General features: G+C 64.2%; 2 protein-coding genes across 2 annotated transcripts in view; one reads left to right on the top strand and one right to left on the bottom strand.

The window, feature by feature from the left end:
* The first annotated feature begins 20 nt into the window (after positions 1-20).
* Positions 21-5,966, top strand: CHLRE_14g618550v5 (uncharacterized protein). Its single transcript, XM_043070126.1, has 11 exons — positions 21-613; positions 809-908; positions 1,259-1,418; positions 1,657-1,701; positions 2,005-2,146; positions 2,307-2,379; positions 2,730-2,836; positions 3,247-3,352; positions 3,650-3,837; positions 4,160-4,901; positions 5,113-5,966. The coding sequence occupies exons 1-11, from the start codon at positions 419-421 to the stop codon at positions 5,556-5,558; spliced, it is 2,304 nt and encodes a 767-aa protein (XP_042916799.1). The 5' UTR covers positions 21-418; the 3' UTR covers positions 5,559-5,966.
* Positions 5,967-5,988: 22 nt separating this feature from the next.
* CHLRE_14g618500v5 (uncharacterized protein) overlaps positions 5,989-10,656 on the bottom strand; it is a 5,682-nt gene continuing 1,014 nt past the window's right edge. Inside the window, exons 3-4 of the mRNA XM_043070125.1 lie at positions 9,250-9,926; positions 5,989-9,081 (exon numbers count right to left, since the gene is read on the bottom strand). Coding sequence (XP_042916798.1) covers positions 8,169-9,081; positions 9,250-9,926 — 1,590 coding nt within the window. The 3' untranslated portion in view covers positions 5,989-8,168. The remainder of the gene's footprint in view (positions 9,082-9,249; positions 9,927-10,656) is intronic.

Below are 10,656 nucleotides of genomic sequence, written 5' to 3'. Positions count from 1 at the left end.
CGCGACTGTCCTTCAAAATCACAAATAACAGCAGGACTAGATGCGGACCGGCCGGCTTCTGCATCGTGGATCGGTCAGCAACGCCAGTCGCGCTCCACGGCGCAACCGCGCCGTTTGCAGTGCGCGAGCTGATAGCGTATAGTTCTAGAGCATACATACGTTTGTACTACCTGCCGGCATTGATACAAAGCTTTTTGGGCCCTGCAGTTTTTTAAGCACCAGCCACAACGTGAAACGCTATCTGACTGCAAACCCAAATACATGCAGGCTATCTGACGCACTAATCGTGCAAAGAAGCAACTATCAACTGAGCCAGAGGACACGCCCGCCATCTCGCTCCAAACGCCCCGTCGTCTCGTGGACCATGGGCAGGCTCAAATGCTAGCTCGAGCACATCTTTAATAAGAACCGATATAAAATGCGCCTGCAAGTGGTGCTGCTGACCGTGGCGAGCATCGCGGCACTCGCTAGCTTGCAGCCCGTCCACAGCACGTTTGTCTTCGCTTCCTACACCAACTGGGCTCGACAGTGTCTAGGGGGCCCAAGCGATGGAGTATGTGGCCCCAGCGCTGCGCAGTTCCTGGACTTCACTTACTCGGCGCTCACTGGCGCCGTGAGTCTTGCCCACATCGCGCCTGCAACGATTTGCTTTAAACCGCATGTGACTCAGATAGCGGTCATTACTTGTGGGTCAGCAGGCCCTGGCTCACACATAATAACGCCGCACCTTCGCACCCCTTGACTCCACCTTGCTCGGCAACCCCCGCCTGACTCCGGTTGCTTGTCTCGGAAATGGCCCATCTCGCAGCCCGTGACGGTCTCCACCGAGCAGCTCACCAGCGCCTGCCAGCAATGCGCGCCGGCCCTGGACGCAGCGCTGGCCACGGCGGTGCCGTCCAGCGACCCAGGTGCGCTGCGGGTTCCAGGTCAGCATGGAGGGGTTGCAGCTGCAGCGCAGTGCATGCATGGCAGTGCATGGACGATTGCAGCAGTCAGGCCGTGCCAGTGCCCGCGCAACCCAACAAACAAACAAGGGCGGTCTGCCAGATGCCGGGCCGCTCATTGCGGAGAACACAAGTTTCTTAGGTTTGGAATATGATTGCGACATTACAGAGAAGGGACAGTCCTTGGAATATGGGCGCAGTTCCCCTGGGGCCCTGGCCGTGCACCAGTCCCCCGGCACCCACTTCGCGCTGACCTCCATCATCACCACGCCTCCAATCATTTCCGGTTTACTCCATACTCGCCCCATGCGCAGCCGCGTGCCCCTTCCTGCCGGAAAAGGACTCGTTGTCACTGGCCTCCACCGCGCTCCGCCGCTTCGTGTGCTGGGGCACGCCATCGGCTGCCACCACTTCGCCGGGCGGCGACGGCGGCAGCAACAGCACGGGCACGGGCGCGGGAGCCTGTGTCACAATGTGAGTGACACTCCGAAAGGAAGCTTGTGCCTGCTTTGTCGGTTGCTGCGCCCATGCTTTGTATTCTCCGCAAGTGGGGTGGCATGGGCAGTGCGGAAGCACAGTGTAAGTGGGTCAACGCACACACAAAGGCTGCCGGCGCCCGGACGAAACAGCAAGATCCAAAGTGGAAAGGTATCCATGGCTTCCTGACATCGCGCCGCCTTGCTGGTGCAATACGCGGTTTGCACCCACACAGGATGGCGGACGCGCTGGCGGCTGCTGATCTGTTGGAGCGAGTCAGGTACGGGAAGCATTAGAAAGAGAGAGCCTGTGTTGGACGTTACGGAGTGCAGTACAAGGAACCGGACAATGCGACAAGGGCCATGGAACCCGTGCGATTTGGGCAGTTGGGCATCCCCGGTGTTATCGTGAGTGCAGCCATACAATGTGGTCAGAGAGGCTGACAGCCCCCCTCTCCCCTCGCATAAGTATAATCGCTTGCAACTGTCGCCTCTGCCTGTGCTCCGCTAGTTGGGCTTAGTTTGGTTTAGTTTGGGCTGGTATTTACAACCCCTCTCCCCTCCGCCCGTCCTCTTTCCCACAGGTCCTTTGACCCCACGCTGCGCTTCACTGGGTCGGTGCTGCAGCGACTGTGCCCGCAGCTGGCGCCGCCGGCGGCGGGCGGGCCGGGGGGCAGCTGCTGCAGCCGCAGCTGGGCGTACCTCATGTCCGGCCTGGCATCTCAGGTGGGACAGCCGACATGGTCCAGGGGCATTGCCTTCAACCGTTCGTTGCCTTACGCGCGGGCTTTCCTTCCGGTCGTTGGCGTGCATTTGGCGATGACGGTTTGCGCTTCCTGCCGTACACACTGCCTGCCGTACACACTGCCTGCCGTGCCGTACACAGGCCTGCCTGCCGGACCTGGCCCGGGAGTACCTGGCGCTGCCGGGGCGGTGCGAGGTGCTGCTGGGGCTGCCACGTGAGTGTGGCACTGACACGGCGTGACACGGCGATTCCACGCTGACGCTGGCGCTGGTATCGCCACCCTAGAGCTGTCATAGGGACCCCACATACACACAGAGGCACAAGACACAGGGCATAGAATGTTTCTCTTCAGCCAGGCTCACAAATATGGGGATGTCACCGGGCGTGTGGCATGGGAGCCTTGGGACACACATGCGCCGGAGGGGTACATGAGCGTCATGCTGCGCCCATATGCCCCTCTGATCGCGGCCCGCCCCCCGCACCCCAATGCTGCACCTGTTTCCCATCGCGCTTCGCCTAAGTAGTCATACCTGGCGCCCGCCGCTCCCCTGCTGCTCCCTGCAGTGCCCGGCTTCTGCGAGGCTGGCTGGCCCAGCGCGCTGATGCCGCTGCTGGCCGCGCCGCCCTCGGGTCGCTGCAGCGGAGCCAACCAGCCCATCAGCTGGCTACAGGTGCGTGTGGGCGTGTGGGTGGGTGGATGGGTGGGTGGGCGTGTGGGTGGGTGAGTGGGTGGGTGGGTGGGTGGGTGGGTGGGTGGGTGGGTGGGTGGGTGGGTGGGTGGGTGGGTGGGTGGGTGGGTGGGTGGGTGGGTGGGTGGGTGGGTGGGTGGGTGGGTGGGTGGGTGGGTGGGTGGGTGGGTGGGTGTGGGTGGGTGTGAGCGTGTGGGTGTGGGTGAGGGTGAGGGCGTGGGTGGCACCTACCGTTGGAACCGTGCGGGCACTGGAATATTGGGACGGTGGGGCATCGGAACCTGGGCAAGGCGCCGTGCCGCACTGCCCCTGACGTGCCCCCTGCACACACATTGCATGTTGCGCGCGTTCGCTGACCGCGCTCCCCACGCCCCCCACGCTCCCCATACCAGGGCTCGGCCTGCAGCACCGACCAGCTGCGGATGGCGCGCTGCCCGCGCTCCACCTGCGACCTGTGGTGCGGCGTGGTGGGCACGGCGGCGGCGGCCGACCAGCCAGGTGAGCGCTGGGGGCTGAGGCGCGTGTGTGTTGCGCAGCAGCAAGGGCAGAAGCGGAAGTGCCCGTGGTTTTGTGGTTTGCACTGTGGTGGAGAAGGGCCAGGGCGAATCGTGCGGCAAGGCTCATGCTCACAGTCAGGCATGCGCGCAGCGTTGACACTTTGTTTCAGACTGGCCTGCCCACGTCTCTGCTCCACCCGTACGCTCACCCGCTTCCCGAACTACGCAACTCTCCTATGCATAATGTACCGCTTTTCCAACCATCATTGCAACCCCTCCGACCCACCCGCCCTCGCAGCCCCGCCCTCGCCGCCGAGCGGCCTCAACACCGACTCCGGCGGCGGCACCGGCGGCAGCAGCGGCGGCGGCGGCAGCAGCGACAGCGGTATGACAGTGGCCACGGTGGTGATCATTTGCGTGTTCTCGGTGCTCATCCTAGCGCTGCTGGTGGCGCTGGCCATGTGGGCGTTTGCGGTGCGCCGCGAGGTGAGAGGGATGAGGCGCGACAGCGTGGGGGATGCAAGGGTTGTGGATGTGTGGTTGCGTGTGTGTGTGGGGGGGGATGTATGGGGTTGTGGATTGGGCTTGGGTTTGGGTTGCGCTGAGGCGCTGGGTGGGCGACGGCACGTTATTTGGGCCGCGTGGAACGACACCGCATTTCTGCGTTGGAAGGGGGAGCGACAAGCGCGCGCACTGTTTTTGAAGGCGCGCCACTCGGCGTATGGCCGGCGCCAGCCATGGTGCGCTTAGTGTTTTTCCACCGGCAAGCTAACAATTTACCTGAACATAACGCTCAAAACTTCCACAGAAACGGGCGGCTGAGCGCGAGGGCTTTGCGTTTGACCAAGAGTTTAACGATGCACCCACCGTGCCAGCCTCCCCGGCGGCGCCCCCCGGCAAGCTGGTCGAGCCCGCCACCCCCGGTGCCACCGCCAGCGGCGCCGCGCCGCCGCCGGGCAGCGCCGGCGGCGCTGGCGGCTTCGCTGCCGCCATCACTGCGGCGGCGGCAGGCGTGGGTGCGGCGGGCGCGTCTACACCCCGCTACATCCCTGGAGGCGGCGGCGGCGGCGGCGGCGGCGGGGCCGCTGGTGATGATGGCGCGGCAGGCCCCAGCACCACCTCAGGCGCTGGCGCCGCCGGAGGCGGCAGCAACGTTGCTCGGACGCTGGTGTTCGACGGCGCAGCCGCCGGCCCCAGCCGCGCCGCCGCCGCAGGCGGCGGCGGCAGCGCTGCTGCTGGCGGCGCAGCCGCCGCCACCGTGGCGGCCGCCGCTGGCGGCGCCGCCGCCGGCATCATGGCCAGCAGCAAGTACGGCAGCGCGCAGTCGCTGCTGCGGGCGCCGCCGTCGGCTGCGGGCGCCAGCACGCACGGCACGAGCACGGGCGTGTTCATGACGCCGGCCACGTCGGAGAAGTCGCTGGCGCAGCTGGACCGCCTGCGCTCCCACCGCGTCTCGAACCCGGGTTCCGAGATGGGCACGCAGTACGACTCGATGCCGCTGCCGGACAATATGAGCAGCGTGGAGGGCTCCGTCTCCAACCTGCCGCCGGGTGAGAGCTGGGGCTAGTGTGCTGGGGGGCTTGGGGGCTGGAGGATTGGGGGAATGGGTGGCCGGGGTCCTGAGGGAATGCGGGGCTGGGGGGCTGAGGGGCGGAGCGGCATGAGGGAATGGGGGCTGCAGCCTCCTCCGCTTCGTCCGCCTTCCTGCCTCTGTCGTGTGCCCCACGTTACCTGCAGACTTACCCTCCCCCTGTCCCGCAGGCGCCTACATCGGCTCTCACGCCGTGCTGTCCCGTGACTCGGCCGGCTCCTACGTCACCGCGCGCAGCGGCGCCGTCAGCGGCACAAGCCTGCTGTCCGGCCCCGGCGCCGGCGGCAGTGGGCTCGCCAGCGGCACCGGATCGGTGCTGCTAGGACCGGGGCCCGGGACCAGCCCGCCGCTGCCGCGGTCGCAGCTGGCGTCTGGGACGGCGTCGCCGCTGCCGGCGGGGCTTGGGTCGCCGGCGCCAGGCGTGGCGGCTGCGGCTGCGGCCGTGGGACCTAGTGCGGTTGGGGCTGCGGGTGTGGGAGCGGGGGGTAGCAGTGCTGGGGAAGCGGGGGCGGCGGCAGGCAGTGCGGGGGCGCCGGCGTCCGCGGCGACGCCTGTGCCGCTGCATACGCGGCGCGCGTCCGACATACCAGTGTTGGAGACTGTGAAAGAGCACTGATGAGCGAGTGGGCGATGTCTTGTGGGACTGAGGTCGGCCCCAGCAATGCGGCCCTCGGATGATACCGTAATGCATTAGTAGTTAGTACCTTCCACTTGTACGGTAATCCGCATCTCATAAGGAGCTACCGCACGGAGCTACCCAAGGAGCCACCGGGTGTGCGATGGGATTGTCGGCTGTGAGCTCTCTGTGCCGTGGTCAGTGCTGGTGCGCTTTTTCCTGGCGCACAGGGCCAGAGGCCTTGGGGCGATGCACGGCCTGTTACCAAAGATGCTCTAAAAGACAACTGTGCACGATGTCGCTGAGAGGATGTTGCTATTGACGTGTAGTGAGTTACGAGGATGCGGCGCTAGCTCCCCAGTACTCCTTTGTCATGTGTTGTACATACGCATGTAAGCTTGCAGCAAGACAGCTGCGTGCTGCCTCACCCGCGTCATTAAACGTCAACATCCGGAATCCAGTGACTCAGCATGCCCGAAACCGAACCAATTCCCTGTATACAAGCTTAGTGTCCTTCGTTTAGTCACCCCGCGCAGCGCACAGCCATAACAGCCACAGCCTGCAGCCCGGCTTGCGCACCATGTCCTCGCGGTTGCTTTGGGGTTGACGTTGCTTGCCTCGCGCCTAGCGCCATAGCTTCTACGCTGCAGTGCATCACGCCTCCTGTCCCTCCCTCCCTCCCTCCCTTACATGTCGTGCTGGGCACCGGTGGCGCTGGTGTTCTCCAGGTTGGTTTCGGGCGCATCCTTTCTGGTAGTCCCAACGCCCGGCCCGGCCGGCGTCGTCCAGCCCAGCCATCCCAATACAGCAGCCACCTTCCGTCAGCCAGCCATGGGCGCGACCGTCCGCAGCGTTTACCGTCGGTTACGAGGTAACATGTGAATTCGCAACTTGCGCTACTGACTGCCTACTCTCGTGCCGCCTGCAAGCCCACTCCGCCTTCCGCTCCGGTCTACGTACGCATTAGTTCCGCAACACTCGTCAAGCTTCGCGCGGTAGCGTCAAAGCCTGCACACTCCACTGCGTGCGGTTTAGCCATCGGCCAGACGGCCTACGCTGTAATAATAGAGAGCTGAGCTGAGCCGGAGCGGCGGTAGGGAGCAGCCTGACTAATGGCACTTACACTGCACTAATGGCACTTACACTGCAGAACGGCTCACACCCGCGCAAGCGAGCGAGGGGGCACGCCCGAGCGCCCTCCCCAAGAGGCGACACAACGCCACGCCACCGCGACACAACCACAAAACAGACGAGCGAGACCGGCGCGCGCGAGCGCAGCGCGGCCACCAGCACGACAGCGGCAGCAAACAGCAACCCACGAGGCCACCAAGGCGCGGAACAACGGCGCCGAAAGCAGAACTACGCGCAACCGAAGCGCGACCAGCGAACACACCAACAGCTAACACCCGTGGCCTCGGCCAGGGTCCCGGCAACAACGCGCGCTCCAGGCTGACGCCCCGGTAAAAAAGCCGGAACCCTGGCGAAGCCCTAAAAAAAACCCGGGGCAGCCTGGAGCGCGAACCAAAAAACCCCAGAAACCCGTCTAACGGCGTGGCAGCGGGCGCCTAGGGCCCTCGCGGGCCCGCCCAGCCACCCTCAACGCCGGCCTCACGACAACGCCTACGACCACAACACCACCGACAAAACGCCGGCTCCACCGCCGAGCTCCAGCAGAGCGACCAGGCGAGGGCGGCGCCAGGCGACGGCGCTGCCACAACCAGACGGCCAGGACGCGCCGCGGCTCCACTCGGGACACCTGGGGCGGGGGCGAGCCGAAAGGGCTCGCGGGCGGGCAGTAGGAAATACTCTCAAAGGCTTGGACAAAAGAAATACCGCAGCGAGCGGTGTGAGCTGCTCTACTAGAGAGGCAGAATGCCGAGCTAGGAGAGCGGCAAGCGCTAACAGCTCCGGCCGTCTAGTACGGCCTCCATGCTAAACCCCGCTCGGCCCCTACTCCGCTACGCTCCGTAGTGGCTAAGCTAGCGTATATACATCCGTCCGGACACGTCCATAATGACACGGGTGGTGCCAACTACTTACTTGCTGATGCCGTCACCACACAGGGATTCAATCCTCAATATGCAGCGTGAAAGATTAAACAACACAACGCATGCCACGACTGCCAGGCCATGATGCGTCTGCAGTTGCACCTGCCAAGACTCCGGCGTTAGACCAGCCGCGTGCTCACGCCTTGCATCGCCGCTGCACCTTAATTGGTGAACGCTGCTGTCCGGGTCTGGGGATGCGCCCTACAATTCGCGGCTTAGCCACCCAGCCCCTCCACTATATCCCATTGCATCTGGCAGGTTCACTTCAACTCACAACTAGGTTCCCTGCGACCCCTGGCCAACATGACGTTATGCACATCAAGTCAGCAACACAACGCCTGTCGCTGCCAACACCAGGTCAGGCCTTCCACCGTTTTTCAGTGTGACCATCGCCCATGACCCAGCCTCCAGCACCAGCCAAACGCGTTTCTCGCCTTCGCCTGCACCAAACCAACAATAACAACGCCCCGGCGCAGGCGGATGCAACGAGCACCCGTGCGCATGCCGTGCATCCTTGCGCAGTCAAACACAACAATGCGGATGCACCTCCAGTCAGCCGGGCTCACTTGGACGGCGGCGGCAGCAGCGTGACACGGCCCTCCAGATGCTTGCCGCCCTGCAGGTAGCCAGCCCAACGCGCCGCAACTGCACTGAAGTTGCCTTTACTCCTGGGGCCGCCGCCACGCGCACCCTTTCCAGCCGCCGCCTCCGAATCAAGCTCGAAGACGTCGGGCCAGCCGAAAGATTCACCCATGGGCACGAATGACTTGTCAGGAAGGGCACCCGACCACGCCACTTCCCCGCAAGCTCGGCACACAGACCAGCGTGCCGGAGGGTAGGCGACTATGGCCTTGTACATCAGCTCTTCCGCCATGGCTACCACGCCTGCGGCTGCCGTGGAGTCATCGCAGACTGCTGCGCGTAGGGCCACTGGAAGCCTCACCCCGATAAAGAGCCCCGCTGCTGTGTCGCCTCCAACCCATTCCACGGCAGGTTTCCACTCAAGGCCCTGTGCTGCAATGCGGTTGGCCGGTGGACTGTCGGCTATGCAGCTGCCCGCAGCGCCTGGCTGTCCAGCCGTCAGGCCAGCAAAGCTCTGCTCGAGCTCCGGCAAGCCCACGATGAACTTGAATGTGCGGCCCTCGGCAGGCAGGCACTGGCGCCGGGTCTGCGTGCTGAGCCAGCCGGGCGGAATACACCTCAAGCCACCGCATGGGCCCCATTGCATGCCCGCGCCGATCATGCCCTGGCGTTCCGGTTCCGGCACCAGGCTGTAGGTGAGCAGGCACGTGGCCGCAGCCGGCGTGATGGGAAACCAACCAGCCGCGTTGGTAGGGCTGTGCTGGTGGCGCGCGGCCAGCACGGGCAGCACACAGCTCAGGTAGGCGCGGCTGCATTGCGCCAGCCGCAGCAGCCCGCACAGCCGCTGCCGCAGCGCCCAATTCGTGCTGGCGGCGTAGTTGACAGCCATCCACCTGGCGAGGGTTCGCAAGGTACACGCAAGGTAAGCCGCATATGAAATATGCGTGGCAGCATTCATGCTGGTACTCTGTAAGCAATCGAACACCTGGCCGCCCATACAGGCACCTGGAAGGACGGCACCCCGTGCCCGGAAGGACGGCACCCCGTGCCACGCGACTCACTCCGCCAGCATTAGCACCACGCTGCTCTCGTTGTCGGTGCCGAAGTCGTCCGACTGCAGCAGAGCCTCGAGGCCCTCAGCCGGCAGCTCCAGCATCTGCTCAAACCGCTCCTTGTTGTTCAAAACGGCAAGCGCGTCGCGAAAGTGCGCCACCAGCCGCCGCTTTGCATGCGTCAGCATTGCCGCAAAGGCGGCATCCCCTGCGGGGTCCGGCCAGAGCTGTGTGCAGCTGTACAGCTCAAGCACCGGAACGGCGGGTGCCGCTGCGCCTGCTCTGCTTGCAGCGGCGTTGCCGCTGCCTGCACTGGTGCTGGCGCCTGCCGCCGCCGCTCCACCGCTTTCCGCCAGCTGCTGCTTCAATGCCTCAGCGCACGCCTCCACGCAGCCCTCCATCTGCAGGTACGCCGCCTGCTGCCGCAGCATCAGCAGCTCGTGGATGCCGCCGCCCGCCTCCACATGGCCCGTGTAGGCAAACTTGATGGCTGCACGCGCCGCCGGCAGCTCCTCCTCCCCGCCTAGCATGAGCTGCACCTCCGGAAGCTGCTTCTCTGGCGGCGTCAAAGCAGCAGCTGCGGTGGCTGCTGAAGCCGCTGCCCTTGATATCCGCGCCTTCTTGCTAGGCGGGGCGCGGGTGGCGGCCACGGTGGCGTTGGCGCCTTCCGTCTCCAGCCATTTTAGCTGTGAGTAGTAGAATGGCAAGTTGGCACAGATACGAATAAGGCAAGTTCCTGGTGGCATGCACGGAGGGCACTAGCGCAGATGTGTGTGTGTGTGTGTGTGTGTGTGTGTGTGTGTGTGTGTGTGTGTGTGTGTGTGTGTGTATTAAACACAAAACAAACGGAACAAAGCCGCCAAACACGCGTGCGCAGTTACGGACAAATACCTAGGCCGGTTACCGAGCCCCGCGGTGGGCGATGTTGCCCCAGTTGTCACCTTGAGTATACTCACCCGCATATGTTGCCTGGAACCCCCTACCCGAGCGTTTGGCATTCAGCCTCGTCTCCGAGCTGCACCCGCATGCGCTGCCATGCTCCGCGTCGGCGACGCGCTAACAACGTTTACCGGGCACAACTCCCCCCGAGTCGCGTCCACTCCATATCCATTTTCACCTATAAGCGTGGGAATGGAAAGGCATTGGGGCATTGGGCGGCAGCACAGAAGTGTCACGGACATGTGAAATGGCAGCGGCGGAAGGGAGCGGCGTGCGGCAAGTAAGCTATCTGTGTGTGTGTGTGTGTGTGTGTGTGTGTGTGTGTGTGTGTGTGTGTGTGTGTGTGTGTGTGTGTGTGTGTGTGTGTGTGTGTGTGTATGTGTGTGTGTGTGTGTGTGTGTGTGTGTGTGTGTGTGTGTGTGTGTGTGTGTGTGTGTGTGTGTGTGTGTGCGCGCGTGTGTATGTGTGTGTGTCTCA

Source organism: Chlamydomonas reinhardtii, chromosome 14 (genome assembly GCF_000002595.2).
Source record: "Chlamydomonas reinhardtii strain CC-503 cw92 mt+ chromosome 14, whole genome shotgun sequence".
Classification (NCBI taxonomy): domain Eukaryota; kingdom Viridiplantae; phylum Chlorophyta; class Chlorophyceae; order Chlamydomonadales; family Chlamydomonadaceae; genus Chlamydomonas; species Chlamydomonas reinhardtii.
Note: the sequence above shows the minus strand (reverse complement) of the source record. Positions and strands in the feature narration are given on the sequence as shown.

Excerpts from the sequence above, each read along its gene's own strand:
- CHLRE_14g618550v5 (XM_043070126.1), top strand. The coding sequence starts at position 419 with ATGCGCCTGCAAGTGGTGCTGCTGACCGTGGCGAGCATCGCGGCACTC. Across the intron at positions 614-808 it reads ACTCGGCGCTCACTGGCGCC|CCCGTGACGGTCTCCACCGA; the intron begins GTGAGTCTTGCC and ends CCCATCTCGCAG. Across the intron at positions 3,353-3,649 it reads GGCGGCGGCCGACCAGCCAG|CCCCGCCCTCGCCGCCGAGC; the intron begins GTGAGCGCTGGG and ends CCGCCCTCGCAG.